Here is a 24,741-nt window from a genome sequence, read left to right as displayed (position 1 = left end):
CCAGATCCATCATAAATGTACTCCACATGGCTCTGGGGGGGTTAATAAAGGCCTGAAGCAAAGCAATGTGTTTGTTCACGAAAAATATACATATTTAACAAGTTTCAGCATCATTACTTTAACAAGTAAAATATCTAGCTTCCGCCAGACAGCTTTCAGTATTTAATTTACGAAAAAAGGATTACTGACGGAAGGCATAGGATGTAGTGTAAGCATTTTGAACAGCAAGGGGCATTACACTTTCTACATATACAGAAGTGGTCTGGCGGAAGCTAGATATTTTGCTTTATAATGTGTTAAATGTGGATATTTTTTCTTACACAAACGAATTGCTTCGCATCAGAAGGCCTTTATTAACCCCCCCGAGCCGAGTGGAGTACGTTTATGATGGATGGATGCACTTTCTTCAGCTTCATACTTGTTGGTCCTGTTCACTGCCATTATAAAGCCTGAAAGAATAAAGTCAAATACACCTAGGATGGCTTGAGGATGAGGATGCATCAGAATATTTATTAAAGGTGCCCTAGAACCAGTTTTAACAAGATTTAATATAAGTCTATGGTGCCCCCTGAACGTGTCTGTGAAGATTCAGCTCAAAATACCCCATAGATTTTTTTTTATTAATTTTTTTAACTGCCTATTTTGAGCCATAATTATATATGCACCGATTCAGTGTGCGGCCCCTTTAAATCTCACACTCCCCTGCCCCCGAGCTCTCGACTCTATCATTGCATAAACAAAGTTAACACAGCTAATATAACCCTCAAAATGGATCTTTACAAAGTGTTCGTCATTCATGCTGCTTGCATACATCAGATCATGTGAGTATTTATTTGGATGTTTACATTTGATTCTGAATGAGTTTGAGGCTGTGATCTGTGGCTAACGGGCTAAAGTTAACATTACACACTTATGGAGAGATTTATAAAGAATGAAGTTGTGTTTATGCAATTATACAGACTGCAAGTGTTTAAAAATGAAAATAGCGACGTCTCTCTTGTCTCTGTGAATACAGTAATAAACAATGGCAACTTTAACCATATTTAACAGTACATTAGCAACATGCTAACAAAACATTTAGAAAGACAATTTACAAATATCACAAAAAATATCATGTAATCATGGATCATGTCAGTTATTATTGCTCCAGCTGCCATTTTTCGCTATTGTTCTTGCTTGCTTACCTAGTCTGATGATTCAGCTGTGCACATCCAGACGTGCTGCCCTTGTGTAATGCCTTGAACATGGGCTGGCATATGCAAATATTGGGGGCGTACATATTAATGATCCCGACTGTTACATAACAGTCGGTGTTATGTTGAGATTCGCCTGTTTTTCGAAGGGCTTTTAAACAAATGAGATTTATATAAGGAGGAGGAAACAATGGTCTTTGAGACTCACTGTATGTCATTTCCATGTACTGAACTCTTGTTATTTAACTATGCCAAGGTAAATTCAATTTTTCATTCGATGGCACCTTTAATATAACTCCAATTATTTTCATCAGAAAGAAGAAAGTCATATACACCTAGGATGGCTTAAGGGTTGAGTAAATCTTGGGGTAAATTTTCATTTTAAAGTGAACTAATACTTTAAGCTAGAAACATCACAAGTAAAAAGTTATTTCAATACAGATATTTCAATAGAAAATTTAAGCTATTAAAAATATAAGGACTAAAGAATCGCATATGATTTTTGTATTTAAAATAATTTTATTTCGCACTAGAGTTGTTGTGAAACTGATGTTCATAAGGCTCCTTAAGTGACCATTAAAGGTCTTTTTAGCTGCAGCATTAAGCTACAACATCATAAAAACCTTCACATGTTCCATCCAACCATGTGAAAAAAAATCTTCTGAGAAAGCACAGAAAGACAGAAATTGACTGAAAGATATAAGGTGAATACAATAAAAAGAGAATGAGAGAGAGTTCACTTTCAATTCCATTTCTCTAACAACAGGGGGGCCCATTCTAACCACAACAAGCAGCATAGGACGCCAGCCACAGTGAGACGTGAGGAAAAAGAGAGAAAAGGACAGAGGCAGGCGTGTGTGAAAAAGTAGAAAGCTTTGTTGAGGGGCAGGATGATGTTTGTCAGAGATCGGAGCTCCAGGCTCCAAAGAGCACAGAGGCAGATGAAACCTGATCTCAAATACTCTTCACTGGTTGCAAGCTAACTAACACTATCACACTTTTGCTGTTATAAGGATGGTTCATCCGAAAATGAAATTCGGACATCATTTTTTCCTCGCTGTGTTTTGTTTACACAGTGATATAAAGCAATCATTCTTGCTGTCCAATTCAAAAGAATTGTGTTGAGTTTTATTTAATTATATACTATACATTGCCTTTCAAAAGTTTGGGGCAAAAGTTTGGATTTTTTTAAAGGTGCCCTAGAATTAAAAATTGAATTTACCTTGGCATAGTTAAATAACAAGAGTTCAGTACATGGAAATGACATACAGTGAGTCTCAAAGACCATTGTTTCCTCCTCCTTATATAAATCTCATTTGTTTAAAAGACCTCCGAAAAACAGGCGAATCTCAACATAACACCATTAATCATTAATATGTACGCCCCCAATATTTGCATATGCCAGCCATGTTCAAAGGCATTACACAAGGGCAGCCAGTATTAACGTCTGGATCTGTGCACAGCTGAATCATCAGACTAGGTAAGCAAGCAAGGACAATAGCAAAAAATGGCAGATGGAGCAATAATAACTGACATGATCCATGATATCATGATATTTTTAGTGACATTTGTAAATTGTCTTTCTAAATGTTTCGTTAGCATGTTGCTAATGTACTGTTAAATGTGGTTAAAGTTACCATTGTTTCTTACTGTATTCACGGAGACAAGAGAGACGTCGCTATTTTCATTTTTAAACACTTGCAGTCTGTATAATTCATAAACACAACTTCATTCTTTATAAATCTCTCCAACAGTGTAGCATTAGCCGTTAGCCACGGAGCATAGCCTCAAACTCATTCAGAATCAATGTAAACATCCAAATAAATCCCATACGCGATTAGACATGCTGCATGACGAACACTTTGTAAAGATCCATTTTGAGGGTTATATTAGCTGTGTGAACTTTGTTTATGCGGTTTAAGGCAAGCGCGAGCTCCGTGGGCGGGGAGCGTGAGCATTTAAAGGAGCCGCAGCCTAAATCAGCTCATATTTAATGATGCCCCAAAATAGGCAGTTAAAAAAATAATAAAAAAAAAATCTATGGGGTATTTTGAGCTGAAACTTCACAGACACATTCAGGGACACCTTAGACTTGTGTTACATCTTTTAAAAAGACGTTCTACGGCACCTTTAATGTTTTTGAAAGAAGTCTCTTATTTGGAGATTAAAAGATTAATATTGTGAACTATTATTTCAATTTAAAATTGTTTTCTATTGTAATTTATATATAGAAATATAATTTATTCCGGAGATGGCAAAGCTGGATTTTCAGAAGCATTACTCCAGTCTTCAATGTCACATGTTCCTTCAGAAATCGTTCTAATATTATCATCAATGTGGAAATCAGTTGTTCTGCTTAATATTTTTCCAAAAGAATGGCATTTATCTGAATCTTTTGTAACATTATATCAATGTCTTTCCTGTCACTTTTGACCAATTTAATGCATCCTTGTTGAATAAAAGTATTAATTTCTTTGAAAAAAAAAAAAAAAAAAAAAAAAAAAATTATATATTATATATCTTACTGATTGGAGTGTCTATTTACATTAAGTGCAAATAGCATCTCTTGTTGGCAAACACTATTTACACTAGCTCCGCCCACCAATGTCTGGTTTTTAAAAAGATGCACAGAAAAAACATCTTCAATGGTGCAACAGTAGCGAGTAAGGCTCGCAGACCTGGCTTTTAATGTGATCGACGCAGGTTTGAATCCGTCTTTTGAGGAGCTTGCATTTATTTCCAATAAAAATTAAAATAATGTAATAAAAGTGGAAAAAATTGCGAACGAGTGGTTAATAATATTAAGTGTTTGTTGGGTAGGGTTAGGGGAAGGTGTAGGGAGGGTTTTTTTTCTCCCAATAAGGCAGAATCCATTTAATAATTTTAATAAATATAATCATTTACACTCTATGATATTATTGCATCTTGTTAATAAACAAAAATACTGAGGTGCAAATAGTATCTGCCAATATAAAGAATAGATAGCATCTAATTACTATTTACTCTTATTGCAAAGAACTGATACTTTTACATAGTGTAAATAGAATCTATCGCTATTTTCACCTAGTGTAAATAGCATATCACTAAGAAAATGCTGGTATTTTCACTTTGTGTAAATAGCATCCATTGCTATTTGCGCAGTGCAAATAGCCACTGCCTATTCAAATATTTCAGTATAAGAACATCTATATGGAAGCCAACTTACACTTCAGATCAAAAAAAGAAACATTAAAAAAAAAGATCAAATGCAACTTCCATAGTTTCATCTTTTAATAGGGTATAATATACATTTTATTTTAAACTACCAAAATTACAGCTGTCTAAACTACATGAGATGATGCTTCTGTATTATACACATCTCTTTGGTAGCTGCTTTAAAAAGAGGTAGGGACAAAATTGGCAATGGTGACAGAAAATGAAGCCAATGGGGACACTCACACTAAACATGCTTTTTAGTTTAAAACACAAGATGCAAGAATGAAAAAAACTAGCAGAGTGTCCGAAATACTACATTTGAATTTGAACGTACTTTGCGGCCGTTAAAAAAGAATGTTATATATAGTATGAATGTGTGTAGTATGAATGTAATCCAGACGTACTACATCCACCATGTTGTCATTATCACGCGACCTACAGTACCAGCGTCAGTTGCATCGCTTCACCTCCATTCATTATTCCTCTGTTTTTCGCATATTATAGGCCTATAGTAGGTAAGTATTCGATTTCGATTCGATGCGTTTTCTTAAAAGTTAAACTACTTTTAACCACAATTTTTAAAAAAAATCAGCGGCTGTTGGTATGCAAAAATTAGCTCTGTGAGAAGGGCCCCTCAGATTATAGTGATGTTATCCATAACAGGAATAAGAAAAGCAGGAATAAGTGGACTGATTAAGGTCAGAGAGGAGACAGCTTGATCACTCATTTTCACTTACCTGCATAGAACCTCATTATTTACACCCCATATCCATCTTTTCTATCAGCTTCCTTCCTTCTCATCTCGCTTGTTGCCTTCTGCTCTCCACTTTCACATTACCTCTTTTCAACTTCAACATCCCTCAAAGCCAACGCACACAAACCACAAATCCAAAGCAGCGTGAACAAAGACCCTTGGTTTCATGAATACTGACCACATGTGGGGCTGTGCTGAGCACAGTGCAGGGCAAGATAAGCAGGTGTACGCTAAAAAAAAAAAAATGTTCAGACTGTTCTACGGATGTCAGAGAGAGCGAGGGCTTTCATCTCAGACACAAAGAAGCCAAAAGCACTTAGAAAAACATCTCTAACAGCTTCCCGTTGATAAGCTTTAGTAATAACAGCTCTCGCTGTGAACACGGGCGCTACTGAATGCTAATGATTCACTGTTGTACTGGTGACTTCTTGTCAAAGTTAATCAATTCTGAATAATAGTTTGTTTTTGCAGCAAAAATAGGTGGAGGAGTATTTTGATGGTAGATAAATCAAATAAAGAATGATGCACTGCTCTGATACTCACCAACAAAAGACGTTTCACCCAGAAAACCTCGACGTCTGAGGATCACCTCGAGAACTTTATCCTGCTCATCCACAACATATTTCGGCTTCTCCAGAGAAATCCAAGCCCAGTTCAGACGAAACTGCTGGTTCTTCAATTTGTTCCCTCCTAAAAATAACAGATAAAATGTGTACAACGGGGCACTATTATTGGCAGATGAAAGCATTGCTAAATTAAACAAAGTGCTGCAGCAATTACGAAATTTTGTAGGCCAACTCGGAAGTTACCATTACACTGGTTCGCGTGACAAAAATATGAATTTTTCCAATGGCTTTTGGATTACTGCAGGAAATAAGCTCTGTGACTAACAAAAGTTTATGAATCTTACAATTTGTTCATCATGATAATCTTCACAAATTAACAAAACTATTATGAATACAGTTGCCAAAAGTAAAAAGTTAAACGTAGAAATACACCGCGAAAAAAAACCCAAAACACTGTACAAATAGATCTGACACAAATCTGAGGTATATTTTTACAGACTGCCGAAAGCTACAGAAAAAAGAAGCAAAAAGATCACCACAATTCACATAACAACTGGACTTCAGGCAGAGAAACATGGATTTGCAGTTATCATTTTGTGTCAAAATGTTGGATTTTGCAGTGAAATCATACCCTATATATTGTATTTTTATATATTGTGTTGACAACTCATCAATTAAAGGTGCCCTCGAATGAAAAATTGAATTTATCTTGGCATAGTTGAATAACAAGAGTTCAGTACATGGAAAAGACATACATTGAGTTTCAAACCCCATTGCTTCCTCTTTCTTATGTAAATCTCATTTGTTTAAAAGACTTCCGGAAAACACGCAGATCTCAACATAACACTGTTACATAACAGTCGGGGTGTACGCCCCCAATATTTGCATATATGCCAGCCCATGTTCAAGCATTAGACAAGGAAAGGCAGTATTAACGTCTGGATCTGTGCACAGACAAGGTAAGCAAGCAAGAACAACAGCGAAAAAGCAGATGGAGATGGCAGATGGAGCAATAATAACTGACATGATCCATGATAACATGATATTTTTAGTGATATTTGTAAACTGTCTTTCTAAATGTTTCGTTAGCATGTTGCTAATGTACTGTTAAATGAGGTTAAAGTTACCATCGTTTATTACTGTATTCACGGAGACAAGAGAGTGTCGCTATTTTCATTTTTAAACACTTGCAGTCTGTATAATTCATAAACACATCTTCATTCTTTATAAATCTCTCCAACAGTGTAGCATTAGCCGTTAGCCACGGAGTATATAGCCTCAAAGTCATAGAGAATCAAATATAAACATCAAAATAAATACTTTACTCACATAATTCAAAGCATGCATACAGCATGCATGACGAACATCTTGTATAGATCCATTTGAGGGTTATATTAGCTGTGTGAACTTTGTAAATGTGCTGTAATATAATCGAGAGCTTGTGTGGCAGGGAGCACGCGATTTAAAGGGGCAGCGACTGAAAAAAATCAGTGTATAGTTAAAGGTCCTGTTTTTTTGAAGCTTTGATTGTGTTTATAGTGTGCAATATAACATGTGTTCATGTTTCGCGTGTAAAAAAACCCAGTATTTTTTACATAATTTACTTATCTGTATACCGCTGTTTCCACTGTCATAAAAACGGGCTGATGACTTCCTTGTTCTATGAAGTCCCTCCTTCAGAAATACGTAACGAGTTCTGATTGTGCCAGCGGTTCCTGTGTTGTGATTCGACAGCTCTGCGCGCACCGTGCCCGGTAAAGTCACGCCTCTTACCATAACGTGGAGATTCACGCGCTCAGTGTTATTATAAACATGTCTTTAATTTTACCTAATCAATTTGAGCCGGAATCAGACCCGGTGATTGGACTGCGGGATGAAAATAACAGCGTTTCGACGACATGGCGACAAACACACTCTACAAACGCAACTCTTGTGTATTCCTGTGGGCGGAGGTTAGTCAAAAAACTGTTTTAAGTGACGTCATTAAAGGAGGAAGTAGAGGGATGTAGTCCAAACTGGCCGTTCGATGTAGGCGACTTCTGTTAAATAAAATATCTCGCTTGGCATTGAACTTTGAGCTTTAAAATTTTACAGATTTTATTTATACTCTAACAACAACATTACACACTAACTAAAGTTTGAAACATGGGATCACGAAGAACGGGACCTTTAATGATGCCCCAAAATAGGCAGTTAAAAAAATTAATTTAAAAAAATCTATGGGGTATTTTGAGCTTAAACTTCACAGACACATTCAGGAGACACCTTAGACTTATATTACATCTTGTGAAAAAGCATTCTTGGGCACCTTTAAATATTTACCATCTCATATTCTGCATAATTGGGTGTTTTTAAATAAACACTGACAAAAACTTTACAAGTTTTAGGGCTGGATGATATGACGATAGAAGTGATCACTCCGATTTAGACCTACCTATATTGTAGTTATATAAGGCTTTCATTGGCAGATTTGCTTTATGCATTTCCCCGGTGTCGAAATCAGGCACATATAAATGTCAGGAAACACGACTCCTGGCTGCATGTCAAAGAAACCTAATCCATGGATATTGACATGTTATAATGAACATTTTTGAGCCCAAGGTTTTGAGTAATCGTTTGTTTTACTCTCATTTTCGCAGTTTCCTCTATTAAACCAACTCATGCAGCAGGTTCTTTTGCCACTCAGTCCAGCTGAAGGAGCGCGTTCCGGCGGGAAAGTGACGTTGATGCATACCCTCTATTTTATGTTGATGAATAAAACGTGAAAAGATCTTAAGCTTGTGTTAACCACATACCTCATTTCAGAAATTACCAAGTACCAATTTAAAAAAACCTATTGACTTCACGACAATAGAACTCAAAGTTCAAAAATGGGTTTTAGGACTAATTCCTGCAGACCTCTATAAAATATTTTTGTAAACATTTAAAAATAAAATATTAGTCCAGGTGGAGACGTGTAATACTTCAGGTCGTTACAAATCGTTGGGAATCTGCAGAGCTTTTCATTGGAGTTCTGTGTGCACGTTGCTACTAATACATTATGAATATGACCCTCATAATGGACTCAGAAGGGATTAATTAGAGATCATTATTCAAACATAATGTGCACACAACCAGTTGTGTTTACTTAAGGGGTTCATGTTAAATAACTCTCTTATATGCTACATCTTACATGTAAACCGTTTGGGAAAACCCATTTCAGGTTTTATAGCATAAAAGCAGCCCAATATACAGGACCCATGTAGCATAATCTTAAAAATGTTGATATTTTCATCACCCACAAATGTCTCTACACTCAGGTACACGCCCCAGATTGCCTTAAACTAAAAATAATGGTTTGTTTATATAGAGAAAGAATGTAGTTCAGTGCAGAACAGACATAATGTAATATTTATATCTTGTGCATGCTGACTTCGCACTTCACATGCTTGGTTTCACAATTCTTGGTGTATCTCGCATTAATTGTATCATCCAGCTGTAACTCAATCACAATCATCATTTAGTTTAAGCACAAACTGATCCCAAGATACTTGGATGATGATTACCATGGTACCCCCGACCCCAGTCAAACCGCACTTCCCAAGGCAGTCTACGCCTCCAGTAAATTAAAAATGAGTGAATACCCAAGAACAAAGTGTTTAGACTTCATGTATTACGAAGCCTAGTGTCAAAGGCAAAAGTCTGTGTGAATTTATCACATTTAGTGCATACATACCTAATCTATATTTACATCATGTTTCGGAGTTTGCACGCATATTGATGATTCGCTTCACGTGCGCAGAAAACATCAGAGACAAATTCCCAATTTCTCAACGAGCCAGACCATGTATATTCATGACTTTTCAATGCTTGTTTCACTTGATTTCCTCGAGCTAACCCGGGGCTCCTAATATCTCACTCTCTAACCTTGCCCGAGAGATGTCATGACAAAAATTGAAATGTTGGTAATGCTGTAATATCTACAAATGCTCTAACTCAATATTAGTCTGTAATGATGTACGGTTGCTATGCGATAACTGTTAGGCAGATGATATACAAATATACAAATTCAGAATGCAGGAAACCATTTCACACGTTGATTATATTTGACATTTCATGAAGATTAGCAGTGTAAGCCTAATGGTTCATTCGTTGAATTATCATAGTGGTCAACATAATTAGGAGTCAAGGGTCCGCCAGGACTTATCTATTCATATTTCGATTCCATATATAGATGTGGATTGCAGGTGAATTGTAAAAGGAAGCTGTAATAAATATACATATAATTTAAAAATAAATATTTCAATATAACTATACATTAAAAATATATAGTTAAGCTACATGCGACTGTTAAAACAGGTGACAATATTTAAATCATTTTACTGTCTTGTTTTTTATTATGCCACTGTGAGTAGATATAAGCAGGCAAAAAGCATTGCTCCCATCATTTCTGCGATCAATGCAGACAGAGGTATTAATGCAGTGCATTATCCGAGCAGCAATGACACTTTCTTTCGTCTTGTCATCTTCTATCAGTTTAGGGAAGAAGTGATTGATAGGGTGTGGTTTAAATGTCTGCAAAGACCATTTGCAAGTAAAGAAAAAGGTCTCAGCTCAAGGACTCCACTATTCTGTGGGTTTGTGTTCATTCAGGTCAATGAACTGAGCACACACACAACACCATCAGTTACTAGAAAGATAAACAAATTCAAATGGATTTTTACATTTTCTAAAGAAACTGTGAGTGAGGTTTGCCTGTGAAAAACATGCCACAATGCTAGCTAGCTGTAATGCTTATTGCTATTGTTAACTCCTCTTTCGATTTTATGGATTCAAAAGATGTTGTCAATCATATAACCAAACACAAAGTATTTTTTGTCAGCATAAATATCAGTATCACAGGATTTTAATAAGTATCACAGTATGTAAATGTCATCCATATCTGTAGCATAAATGAGATTAATACTTGGGGTTTTGAAAAACGTTAACTAAGTATAAGAATTAGATTCTTGCCTAAGTAGAAGCCACTGAAAAGAAGAAAACTAAAGACAACAAAAGATCTGAATAAGTTAGAAGAAAAGAGAAAACAAGTCATTTAGACATAAAAGGATAGCATTACACATGTGAATATAAAATTTGTTTGTATTTGTTCAGTTTGTCAAGCTGAACAATAACATGCTCTCATTAGCTTTGCCTCTGAAAAACCAACAGACAGTTGCTTTGAAGCCCAGTGGATTTGTCCAAACCCTGATACTGACAGTTTCCATGAAGCTTCTCACACAAAAAGCCCCTAATGACTTTATTAAACAGTAGTGTTTCAAAGCTGGATAGTTCAGACAGTGTTTCCTAGAAAGACATGACAGCACAACAGCTGACATTCAAGCTGACATTCACTCAGAATAGCTCATTAAAAGCTAATCAGTGTCTAGTGCATGAGAATCTTTACTCTATCCAGAAACTTTGAAGAACTTCTTAACAACATCTAAAAATAGAGCTCACAAATAATTCATCAGATACACTCTCAATCCTCCCGAGAGACTGGATAAAGCCTGACAGAAGTCAAATGGAGATGACCCCTGAGGGTACTTACAAACTGCTATAGTGATTCATAAAGGTCTTATATCAACAGGCCTGGAAAATAAATCTGAACATGAAAATGAATGAGTAGAGTAGAGTATTATGTGCTTTAAAGCACAATTCCTTTTTATTAACGGAACGCCAAAAGCATCAACAGCAACACAAATCCTCAGGAGCTTTACACTCCCAAAACTTAGTTAAAGTCATATACTTTGAGGCCTGTTTATCAAAGCTGTTCTTATCTGTTGCACATACTAATATTTTTTCATTTCCTAACCTTTAGTTTATGGAATTAATCTGTGACAACTGAATTAGAAGTAGAAAAATCTAAAAAGAATATGACCGTTTCAAATAATACAAGATATGTGCTATAGTCAAGACGTACGTTGTGAATACGCTTTTTCCGTAACATACACTACGTCTCTTATGCTCACCAAGACTGCATTTATTTTACCAAAATACAGTAAAAACATTAATATTGTGTGAAAAATAGTATTATGTTAATTTTTCTACTTTAATATATTTTAAGTGTCTTCAGTGTCACATGATCCTTCAGAAATCATATGCTGATTTGCTGCTTTAGAAACATTTCTTCTTACTATCAAAGTTGAAAACAGTTGTTCCGCTTAACATTTTTGTGGAAACTATGATACTTATTTTTCAGGATTCTTTGATGAATAAATAGTTCAAGAGAAAAGCATTTATTTCAAATAGAAAGCCTTTACTGCCACTTTTGACAAATTTAATGCATCATCAAGTATTGCGTTTGAAAGTATTGCTATTATTATTTTTTTTTTTAGGTGCTTCTTGAAGAGCAGAAAACATAACTTACAGCTTGATTATCAACACATGCATTCTGATGGATGGTTGCTCAAACAGTGCTTCAGCTAAAAACAGCAGTTTGTTGGTCTTTTCACGGATCCTCTAGCCTCTTATCGTCTAGCTCAATGTGCTCTTGGCTGCAGACACAAAGTCTTGGCTGTCTGCTTTACTGTTTTCTTGGATTGAGAAGGCTGAGCTAGTCAGAACTTGGAAACATTCAACAAGGACATGTGGACAGGCAATGAAGACAGTTCAGAGTATCTAGGCTGCTCAGATTTAAACGAGAGGTCCACAACCTCACAAAACACAGGAAGTTTTCTTCTGCAAAAGTCACTACTTGCCTGGATGCCCTCAATTACTCCCTTCTGTCCCTCTGTCTTCGGCAACGACCTGCATAACCTTATTCAGAAGGTCTTTGTTTGAAGAACGGCAGATCTTTTGACCGCCAACAGACCGACAAAAGACACTGGTCGCAAACCCTTCATTGGTCTGACACCTGTCCACTCGATCAACCGCACTTCAAAATGTTTAACCAGGAATACCTGCAGGTGTGGTCTTGTCATTGAATCAGTCAGCCAAGCAGGTCTAAGGTTAATCTAGAAATCCACATCTGAACTGACCCTAAATACCTGCGCTACCCCCAAAACCAAACAAAACATCCCACCTTTCACTTAGTCTGAAGAGACAAGGCTTTCAGTGGAAATTCAATGCTAGCTCTTGCTAATCCACATGTGAATACACAATCTTATGTCTAGCCAACAATGAGAAACAGAGCTACAAAAACATCCCATTGCAACATTATTTCTGGTTAATATGATATGGAAGAGAAAAAAAATGGCTCAAACATATGGTTATCTACATTCACACTAAGATTAGCATTGTTCTTTATTGTTCATACAGCGACCTGGACCATGTTCAACAAATCAACAGCTAAATTATATTAATACAATTTTTATTTATATTTTAATATTAATACTCCATAATACAATGTGCATACCAAGGAAAACCGAGCGAGCAATGAGTTGTTGTTTTTTTTTTTTTAAACGCAGACACAACAGAGCTTTAGGAACAACCTAAAAGGTGGTGAACAGTCTGCAAAACTGTTTTCCAGGAAACTGGAAGTTTAAAATGGCATAAAATAGGCACCATTTTGTTTCCCAACCTGATGTTGATGATCAGGTCTGTTGAAAATAAACCAAACTTTCTTTTTAATGGTACATAAAAAAACAAACATTTGAGTACCTAATGGCATTTTTGCTTTAGAGCAAACACTTGCGTACGTTCACATTAATAATTGTTGAAATTTTTTTTTTTCCCTCAGTCCAACAGGAAAAAATAAAAAAAAAAACATCCCAGAGCTATGATGTGTCACGTAAAGCTTCCCTCTGTTCTTTGTAGCCTCTGTGTGTCCCTGCAGTCATTCCTGTCATATTTCTCCCTCTGCCTCGAAGGCATGATTGCAGGGAGAGGGGTAGAGGATTCAGAATGAGTGTTATCTGTCATGACCTTATGGAAAGGAAGGTTAACTGATAAATCTGTCCTCTTTTAGCTATTAAGTTTGGTGGCTACAAGTTTCAAAACCATTTAAATGGAGAATAGCATTTATTAGTGTCAGTCAGAGGGTGTTTATGTGACTAAAAACAGTTTAAACAGCTATTAGCTCCAAAACCTAATGAGCTGCCTCACTGACTACATAAGGTAGAAACCAAGCCATTACAGAACATCTTAAATAGACTGTGTCCAGAATGAGTGAATGAGAGTATGGGGTGATTTCAGATTGTTTGCAGTTAGCATGTTGCTAAGCTAACAGCACAACTCTCTAGTTATAAAAATACATAGCACAAACAAATATTGCGTTTAACAAAACATTTCAGTTTTGAATGAAAATTGATTTATTAATTGCCTTGTCCACCTTTTAATATATATATATATATATATATTTTTTTTTTTTTTTTTTTTTTTTTTTTTCACTGAACTTATTGCATTATTGGATTATCTTTTCCATAAGGGATACAAGATGCAATGAATTTGGCTAAAACAAAGTTTTTTTTAAGTCATGTTAATATTGTACTAACAACGATTTGCAACAACAAAACAACCTGATATTAATTTTCAATGAAAGCTGGTGATTTCAGAGACTATTTTAGAAACCAACAGCCCAGCAACTTGCTGACCTCCAAGAATTGAATCGCTGTCCTTGTGAACAGAGATTTAAGAGGCAGAATAATGAAGTTGCCAGCTTCCGTGTTAGGAACACAGCTTTGATGCCTTACAATGTTGTCTCCAGAGGAAGCTCACTAGGTTTTGGAACAGAGCAAAAGAGACATAGGCAAAGATAAACAAAAACTAGATGACCTAGCCCAAAATCTGATGGACAGTTTACAGACATAGATGAAGCTAGCATTCAGCACAAGCCATACACCAAAATAATGGATGACTTATACAAAAAGTGAATCCAGAAATATCTTCAGAAGGCCACAATCTTTTTTTTAAAAACTCAAATAGTCCTTTAAACTGCATGTTGAAAACATGATAATAGTCCTTTACATTGAAAAACAGCCTCATCATCATTATAGGCTATGCAAGGAAAGAACATTTTGGAAAACAAAACAATTAATTAAACCCCTCTGGAATACTACTTGTGCTAAATATGCAAGTTGCAATCTAACAGAGTGCATTATATAAATGCAGCTGTTTAACACAAATTGGCTGTAAAATGGAGTTTATGATGTATGCTGTGGTTGTTGGACTCTTTGGACAAGCACGATCTAAGATAGTCTAATTACCCCAGCTTTTTCAGGCATAATGTGGCAGAGTGTTTGTAATCACTGAATTTCAAGCTGAAGCTGTATATTGCTGCACAAATATGGAAGAAAGGGGTCCTAGGAGAAAGCCTTGAGGCACCTTGTGATAAAAACAGCTCAATTGAGCCCTTTGTGTTTGCACACTACATCTATAAAAAGAGATGAGAAAGATACAGATAGTCCCTTACTGCTTGGGATTTTTCCTATAAAATAAAATGCCTCCGCCACCAATGGAGTGAAACCATCCACAGGAATGCACAGAAACAAAACCGGTAATGACCCACTGGGCTCAGAGGTCAGACACCAACACAGCTGCATAACAAAAAAATCCTGCTCCTCAGTCTTTCCTGAATTGAGAGATGACTGACGGTGGGACAAACGACAACCACTCCCAAAGTGGGGGGAGGGGGTGGGTGGGGAAGAGGAAAAAGAACTTAAGGGAACAAATAGAAACATAAACCAAAACCTGGGCCATGTTTATAAAAATGATGTAAAATATAATAATAATAATAATAATAATAATAATAATAATAATAATAATAATAATAATAATAATAATAATAATAATAATAATAATAATAATAATAATAATAAACATACAATTAGCACACCATGCAATTAATTTTATTAAAACTGTTAATCAGTTAACATCCTGACTAAAAACACAAAATGCAGCCATGTACCAATCCTTTCAAACAGTTAAAGGGTTAGTTCACCCAAAAATGAAAATTCTGTCATTTATTACTCACCTCCATGCCATTCCACACCTGTAAGACCTTTGTTAATCTTCGGAACGCAAATTGAGATATTTTTGTTGAAATCCGATGGCTCCGTGAGGCCTGCATAGGAAGCAATGACATTTCCTCTCTCAAGATCCATAAAGGTACTAAAAACATATTTAAATCGGTTCATGTGAGTACAGTGGTTCAATATTAATATTATTAAGCGATGAGAATATTTTTGGTGCGCCAAAAAAAAAACCTAAATAACGACTTACATAGTGATGGCCGATTTCAAAACACTGCTTCAGGAAGCTTCGGAGCATAATGAATCAGCTTGTCGAATCTGCGGTTCGGAGCGACAAAGTCACGTGATTTCAGCAGTTTGGCGGTTTGACAAGCGATCCGAATCATGATCCAATACGCTGATTCATTATGCTCCGAAGTTTTGAAATAGGCCATCACTAAATAAGTCGTTATTTTGTTTTTTTGCCGCACCAAAAATATTCTCGTCGTTTTATAATATTAATATTGTACTCACATGAACTGATTTAAATATGTTTTTAGTACATTAATGGATCTTGAGAGAGGAAATGTCATTGCTGGCTATGGAGGCCTCACTGAGTCATCGGATTTCAACAAAAATATCTTAATTTGTGTTCCGTAGATTAACGAAGGTCTTACGGGTGTGGAACGACATGAGGGTGAGTAATAAATGACATTATTTTCATTTTTGGGTGAACTAACCCTTTAATGCCTCTTGACTTGAAGGTGTTAAGAAGTCTGTAATTATTATCTTGTTTCATGCTGCAACAGATTATTTCATGACACAACTGGTAATTGTGAGCGTGAGAGAGACATGAAGCCTTTATACTGCAGTTAAACCAGCTGTTTTTCTATTGAGCTTGTATTTTCCCAACTCTTTCCAATGCCAGAGACCCTCTAATACTTAAACTAATTGTAAGTCTGACAAGGGGTGTGGCTTATAATCACAGGTACAAGCTATAATTTTGCATCAACTTACCACTACTTTTATACATCCAACGGCCCTTTGTGTAGTGTATATGCAGACCCTTCAATCCATGATGTGCCCTTCTGAGGCACTTACAAAGACAATCCACGTGTCACTCCTATAGTGTGCTTTGTCATGTGCATATCACATATATTTGGCTTTCCAACTAAAACACAAATCATTACTAATCGCAACAAGGTCTTTAGCTGCAAGCTCTTCCAGTAGCAGTCACTAGATTGTCACATTCAACCTAATTTATACATGATTATCTATGCTTCACCAGATTTAATCCTACCCTGTTGAAATATGTTCTTAGGGTCATTCTAAGTCACTTTTAAGTTTTACTTTGATGTAATAAAAACTCATTTTAATTTTCTTTTCTTTCTTTTTTTCCAGTCAAAGGTAGCACAGCATGTAATAAGCAGCACACAGACAGTTCACATACCATGAAAGAAAAAGAAAAAGCCTTTGAATGCTACATATCTGAATATATGCCTCTCGGGTCTAAACGTTCACAATTAATCATCTAAGCTATTCCGTATGCAATGACACCTAAAATCAGAGCACATTATATCATTCATGAACTCAAATAATTTGTGCTGTATTATTCCTCACTTTATATGGCTAAATGTTCTAAATGCATAATTAAATCATTAAAAAGCCTAAAAAAAAATAAAAAAAAACTTTTTAGGACTTACCATTGTCCTCTACGGTGAAACTAAAGAGGTCACTGGTGGCATTGTTCTCATCCTTCAAGATATAGCAGATCTTAAGGTCATCTATGTCAGCTGAAAACACAAACACAAAACAGTAAGATTGCACAAATTAAAATTATTATTTATTCAGAAGAAAACAGATCAAAACAACCTATGCAAATCCTCATTTTTTGATGATCTACAGACCCTAGAGTGAAACGCTTATTATTCTATAAGCCGCTCAACTTACAAATATCTTCATTTTAATGCAAAACACATTCTTGGTTTTGCAAAAAACATTTGCAGATAAAAAGGCTTTTTAAGTTTTAATAAATCCAGGTGAGATTTTTCACCAAAGCAGCAGGGAGTGAGTCACAAAACAATCAGCAAAACAGGTGAGGAGCTGTTACATAATGACAGGCGAGAACAAGAATTTTAAACACAGGATTCCAACCTAAGACTTCCCTACATCTACCAAATTAGACCCCTTAACCACATCTGCACTGATACACAGTGGTTAAGTTACAATGTACCATGAACAACCTGGCTCTCTGTTCTCTGGCTCAACCCTTTGCTCTGACCTACTACTTTAAATTATTGATATCAGAGGAAGAGGCCTCATAAAAATGTAAACCTGTGATGCTTTATGCATGGATGAAACCGCTTTTCATATCAAAAATAAAATGTCTACTTTCATCACTGGCACACACTCTCATATGTGAAATATTTAGTGAATGCCAAAGAGCAAGCGGTAGAAGAATATGGGGAAAGGGCAAAGTAAATAAAGAGAAGTGATTGTCCCTTCTGCTTCACTGCTCGTACTGATGAGGTCAAGTTAGGTTTGCCAGGTTTCTCCCTCTCGTTTTCACAGTTCTGCCCTCTTCCAACGTCTAGGACACATTTCAGACTAAGTTAGTCTGACATGGATTTCACACCTTCTCACTAGGCACTCATGTTTGAAGGAGTGCGTTTATGCTTTCGCTGTTAATGGTCATGAACCTGTGCTGATTAAAACACCTTGTTTCAAGGCAAAATTATTATTCTGACTAAAAGGCACTATAGGGATGTGCATAAAGACATTTTTTTTTAATGAAAAGCCAGATTATTAACTTTTTTTTCTTTTCAAAAATTTGCATAGAGTTTGATAAATATTTAGATAAATTGTATATATTTTTGTTTGTGATATGTAGAACATTTATGTATTTTTACGATTAAGATAAAATTTATTATAAAAAGTGATATGATCATACAAAGGTTAAGCTACTTAGTTTATAAACCTTTGCATAATCTGAAATATACATATAATTTAATTTTAGAAAAAAGCCCTGATGTAGATTTTTATGTATAAAATTATAATTTTAGATATAAAATTAAAATGATTATAAATATACATTTTTATTTATTTATTTATTTTTACAATTACAAGATTTCATTCCTATATATGCCATACATACATGCCACTGGTTGAGCTAATGTTGTTATGTACAGCCTAGTCAAGATGCTTGTTGCAATTCTTTTTGTTATGGTTAGTGGCACAGAAATTACTCCGTTTACCTTTAACTCTGCTAAAAATGTGGTTTGCCTCCAACCAGTAACTTTTTCAAAAAATAGTCAGTTACTACAGGGATGTTAGAAGGCAAAAGTATGAGAACTTAATAATTGAAAGGAGATGTGTGAACGCTCTAGTTGTCTCATCAAGAATTTAAGCCGAAGGCTAAGAGACAGACACATCTTACAGCCTGTGTTCTTGGCAAAGGGCTGAGTGTCTGTTTCAAGATTGAACTACATTATTTCAAGCATTAATAAGAGCAGAGTACCTGTCCTGAACATGATGGGTACATAGCATTTGAATATAATTCTTACACGTGTATCTTCAAATGATAGTTCAAAAGGGCATTACATTGCACAGTTCTAGCACACTGAGTGTAAAAGGTAATAAGATTTCACAGAACTGTGCATGTCTGTGCTGATGACTCATTTACCTTGTGTGAAGGTGTTGATGGAGTTATTCCCTCTGTCCAGGCTAATCAGGTACCCATGCTCTGGCTGTGCAGTGATGTGAAAAACCAAAATATCAGGGCTGCTGTCTCTGTCCACTGCCTTCAGGACTTTGCTTGTGATCTGATAACCAAACAGACCTGCAGACAAGACCTTTAAAGTCGGTGCACCCTTGTTAACCACTATCTGAGGCATACCGTTGTCCACAGAAACAATGGTGATCTTCATGGTCTGAGGCCTTTGGGTCTCAAAAATGGTATCAGGGAATACAAAAAAATCTGAATGGGTTCCATCAGTGACTGTAAACGAAAAGCTGTCCTTGTCCGACTCAGTGCCATCATGCTTGTAGCTGATCATATTCTCATTCAGGTCCTGCTTTGTGAACGATGTCACTGGTCGGCTGTTGTTGAAGAGCAGTTTGCCATGAACGGGCAGTTGGGTAACGGTAAACTTCAGCAGGTGCTCAGCTGTGTCTTGGTCCTCAACAGTCAACTCAAAGGGCGTAATGAGTTTGGTCTGTCCCTCGGTCACTAGAAGGTCATGAATGGTCAGTACTGGCTTTTTATTGTCAACATCAACAATTGAAACACGGAATGTGCGGAACACAGGGTTGTAGCCATCGGTCACCTCAAACTCAAAGCTGTCCATCTTGACCTCATCATCAGCAGTATGGATGTAGTAGATCTTGCTCCCTGCCAGCTGTAACTGGGTAAAGGACACAATAGGCATACCTGGTGTATCTGTGCTTTCCAAATGCCCCCTCACCGGGGCTCTTGTAATGGTGAAGACTAAGTTTTCATCAGGGCTGTTGAGATCGCTAGTGCTGAGGAGGTTCGTAGTGAGTGTAACTTTGCCACCTTCTTTAAGAGACACCCCCTTACTGATGACATCAGGAAACACCATGTCAATGCTGTCCACAGTAATATAGAAATATCTATCAATCAGTGGATTGATGCCATCGGTTACGTCAAACTTTACAAGGTCACGAATGCCTTCCTGTCCATTGTGAGTGTACAAAATGAGACCCTTGTTCACCTCGTTTTGTGTAAAATTCATGCCAATTGTTATGTTCTCCAGAGATTCAGCAGATCTTTTCTCCACATATCCTGCTGATTTTCTGTGAAGGAAGCCCTGACCGGGGCCGTAGCGAACAATGTAAGTAAGCAAATCATCATCCGAGTCCAGGTCAGTAGCCTTTAGTACTTTACTATTTATCTCTTTTGTCTCACCAATCTCGATTTCAAGTCCATCGTTAATGGCAAGCCTTGGTGTCTCATCATCCACAGGGATAATCATGATCATTATGGTGCCTTCAACTGAATGTTTCCCATCTGTAAGAAGAACATAAAACTTATCTTCAGTGGTTTCAGAATCATCATGCTCATAAATTATGCTAGAGGCTTCCTTGATTTGTTCCAGAGTGAAGTTGGTGATTGGGACGGAGCCACTAGCAAGCTGATTGAGGATGAACCCATGATTTGGAGGTTTGGTGATGATAAATGTCAACTCTTCTGCAGGAACATCAGCGTCGACTCCATTCAAGAGTGGCGTGTCAATGATAACATTCATGCCCTCCATTACGACAAACTCTCGCATAAATATCTCTGGTTTTTCATCATTGGTGGGAATAATGACAATGGGAAAGAACTGCCTCTCTGAGAAATTCACACCATCTGAACATCTGAACGTGAACCTGTCCTCCACTGGCTCAACTCCTTTATGTATGCTTTGGACATAATGAATATGACCTTCATTCACATCTCTGATGGTAAAAGCACTTACTGCCATTCCCAACCTTGACTTTTCAGACCCTGGTGATGGAGAGATGTTCTCCACATATCCTGAAGTGGGCTGAACAATGATGGTACAAAGGATGTCCTCAACTGGAGTGTCTGGATCTTCAACCCTTATCTGATTCCTACCGATTGTGTTTTTATCCCCCTCAAAGACGTTAAAGGTATTGCCAACTGTGACCTCTGGAGTCTGGTTATCAACAGGGAGAATGGTAACGTGAACACGGACTCCGTTTAATCGGTTACCCCCTACATTCCACTCATCAGACATGTCAGAGAGGGTCAGGTTGAAAAAATCTTCTATCGAAGTAAGACCAATCTCACCGCTGGTGTGAGCATACACAACCAGACCACTGATTATATCAGCTTGGGTGAATCTGCTTGATGAAACTCCACTCACCAGAATTTCTCCAAACTTTGGGGCTTCGTCCACAATGAACGTCAACCGCAAGTCATCAGTGTCTTCATCTTTTCCCTGGATGATATTAGAGGTAATTTCTGTGGCACCATTTTCCAGCACATCCAAGCGAGAGCCAAAGGTGCCCTTTGTGAGTCTGAGCGTTGGGGTCTCATCATCAATAAGCTTTACCGCTACCTTCACAGTGATCGTTACAACATGAACACCATCACTGACATCAAGTTTAAAAGAGTCACTTATCGTTTCATCTCCATTGTGGACATAAGATACTCTGCCATCAGAGATATCCATCAAATTGAAACTACTCCCTTGTTTTAAATCAGTAAATATATGTTGAACATGGCCGTGTAGTGGGGTTTTACTTAGCGTGAATGAAATTTGCTTACTGTCAGTGTCAAGGTCATTTGCGTCAAGTTCGGCACTCGTGATGACATGCACCCCTCTCTCAAGGACTGTGAATCCAGTGTTCGTTATCTGTGGGGGTTTGTTGTTTACAGGCTGCAGAAAAATTGTAAAAACTCCATCAGCGCCATTTCCAGCCGTGTCCTCTACTGTGAAATGGAACTGCACCACATGAGGTATGATGCCGAGCTCAAGGTCTGGTGGACTATAGGAAATCTTATGATGGTTGATTTGTGCTTGGGTAAATTCTGTTATGTCAGTATCAGAGCTATCAGTTAAAACAACAGACCCAAATTTAATGGGATTATTCTCATCCGTGTCAGTTGGTGGTCGAGTTATTGTATATTTCAGGTCACGGTCCTCAGAGTCCAAGTCAGTGTAACGAAGAACATTCTTGCTAAAATGAGTCAGCTGGTATTCATGTACAGTCATCTGCAAAGTAGTGCCTGGGAACAGCACGGGTGGAATATCATCAATAGGTAAAATTTTAATAATAAATGAATGCTCACCAGATTGATTGGGAGGATCAGCATCATCTTGTACTTTAAAAATGAACTGATCAGTAACGGTCTCTGTGATGTGTGAACCTGAATGCCTATAGAAGAGCTTTTCATCTGTAATATCTTTCTGTAGCCACTGTGTCACTACTTTCTCATACACACCATCTTCTGCATTGAATTTCCAGGATGACGGGTCCTCAGGTGCTTCAGATTGCCTCACCACAACTTCACCAATAGCAGAAAGGGGAGGCTCGATTGTAAATTTAATAGTGGAATCTTCAGAGTCAATATCTGCTGCACTGAGCATAAGCTGCGAGATAGGCACCATCTGATTTTTGAATAAAATCAGCCCCGTGTTTGCATTTATGATGGGCGGCTCGTCGTCTGTGGGTACAATTGTGATGGGGAACAAAAACTCAACTTCATTCTTGCCATCTGACATTCTGAATATAATATTATCACTGTATGTGTCACTGCCATCATGCTGGTAAACCACAATGCCGACCTCCAGGTCAGCTGGGGTAAAATACTTCCTGCTGGTGCCCAGAACAGTTAAGAGACCGTGACGCAGCCCATCAACCACCGTTATCTTCACACTATCCAGGTTGTCTTCATCACTAATTTCTAAATTGCTCTGAGTAAACAAAGGCCTAGACTGGCCTTCATATAATAGCTGGCCGGTATTCTTAGTGACTACTGGTGCTAATGTATTCATGGGCTTCACAACAATCATGAAAGCAAAAGGATCTGAAATGCCACCATCTGTGTCTATGACCTCCAACTCTATTTGAAAGATCCTCTCAGTATCTGAGTCCAGAGAGGGAGGTTTGTAGGCTATTTTCAGATCCTTCAGATCCCTTTGATAAAAGGATGTGATAGGTAAATTCCTATCATCTGTACTCACAATATAACCCTCCTCAAAAGACAGAGGAGAAGTGATGTTGAAAATGAGATCATCAGGATTGGATTCCGTGTCCTCCGCAGCCAACATATCAGGAGTTAAAGCCGTCATAACAAACTGATCGACTTCCATCATCATCATAGACACGAAACTCGGTCTAGGGGGAGTGTTTTCCTCGCCCTCTTTTATGCGGATCATCACATGGAAAAACTCTTGTTTCAGTAAATTATTTTCTGTGCTCCGTAGCTCCACGACCATCGGGATGTAATCCTTATTGGGTGATTTGTGGGTAGACGTGTGCTCGTAGCGGATATCTGATTTGAGAAACAGGTCACAGTCCATCATTTTCTCCAGTTTGCTCTCATCAACAACTTTACCATATCTAGGAAGAACACTGCTGGCAGCCAGCGATGTTACCTCACATTGTTCAGAGTCTTTATCATATGTAAATTCTAAAACCTTTCTGCCAATAGGATTACTAGTACCACGCAGTTTATCAACAATAAGAGGCATGTTCTTAGTAACAATCTCCAACTGAGTGAAAACAACCTCAACTTCCAGCATGAAGGGGATGATAATAGTTTCAGTCTGAGTGTCATACCTGAGTTGCAGCTTCACCCTGTCACCCGCAGGGCTCCTAGAACCTAAATGAGAGTATCTCACATCGTTTGGACCAAATTCACACGGGAACTTTTTAGGAGTCACATGTCCCGGTCTCTGAGACAGTGGATCATTATCCAGAACGGTAATACTGCACCTGTCTCCAGGCTGAACTTCAATGACCAAGTCGTTGATGGGATCGATGTAAACAGATCTCCCGAAAGGCACGTGTATGCCGTTGTTTGCCACCAGTATCGCGTCCTCGGAGAGTTCTGGCGTGTACGCGTACGACAATCCGTGTGTTTCAACTCCTCGCGCTGAACTACCTGTCAATGAAAGCAAGAGAATGAGAAATCTGTAAAGTTCCATGCTGAACGCGAATGTGAACAACCACAGGATGTTCTTGAGTAATTTGAATATCCAAATAGTGCTCGACTGGGTTTTCCGCTGTTAGGATTACATCCACGAGGGAACAGGAGACAAACACAGAAAGTTCAGAAATCCTACACGCGCGCCAGGATGCTCGCGCGGCATTCCCACGGACTCAGAGCGAGCTCAGTTTTAACTTGTGCATGGATGGCAGCAGGAGGACACGCCCATAGTCTAATTCTATTGGATGGAGAGTTGCATTCCCACGTTAGCAGGTGGTATTCTCACAGGATTTGACTGTCACTGTTAGTTGTGATGGTCGCGTCTGGGTACAAATTCTATACATTTCTCCAGTTTGATGAACTGAAGTGATTTATTCTGTTTATTATCAGTAAAATGATATCTATCATTTTGTGGAAAATACATATATTGGTATATATGTAG

At 37.5% G+C, this 24,741-nt stretch overlaps 1 protein-coding gene across 1 annotated transcript in view; it reads right to left on the bottom strand.

Moving 5' to 3' along the window:
* Window positions 1-24,530, bottom strand: part of frem2a (FRAS1 related extracellular matrix 2a) — a 77,308-nt gene extending 52,778 nt beyond the window's left edge. Inside the window, exons 1-3 of the mRNA XM_048178943.1 lie at window positions 19,299-24,530; window positions 17,320-17,409; window positions 5,686-5,832 (exon numbers count right to left, since the gene is read on the bottom strand). Of these exons, the coding sequence (XP_048034900.1) occupies window positions 5,686-5,832; window positions 17,320-17,409; window positions 19,299-24,297 (5,236 nt within the window). The 5' untranslated portion in view covers window positions 24,298-24,530. The remainder of the gene's footprint in view (window positions 1-5,685; window positions 5,833-17,319; window positions 17,410-19,298) is intronic.
* Window positions 24,531-24,741: the final 211 nt, after the last annotated feature.

Source organism: Megalobrama amblycephala, linkage group LG2 (assembly GCF_018812025.1).
Source record: "Megalobrama amblycephala isolate DHTTF-2021 linkage group LG2, ASM1881202v1, whole genome shotgun sequence".
NCBI classification, from domain to species: Eukaryota; Metazoa; Chordata; class Actinopteri; order Cypriniformes; family Xenocyprididae; genus Megalobrama; species Megalobrama amblycephala.
Note: the sequence above shows the minus strand (reverse complement) of the source record. Positions and strands in the feature narration are given on the sequence as shown.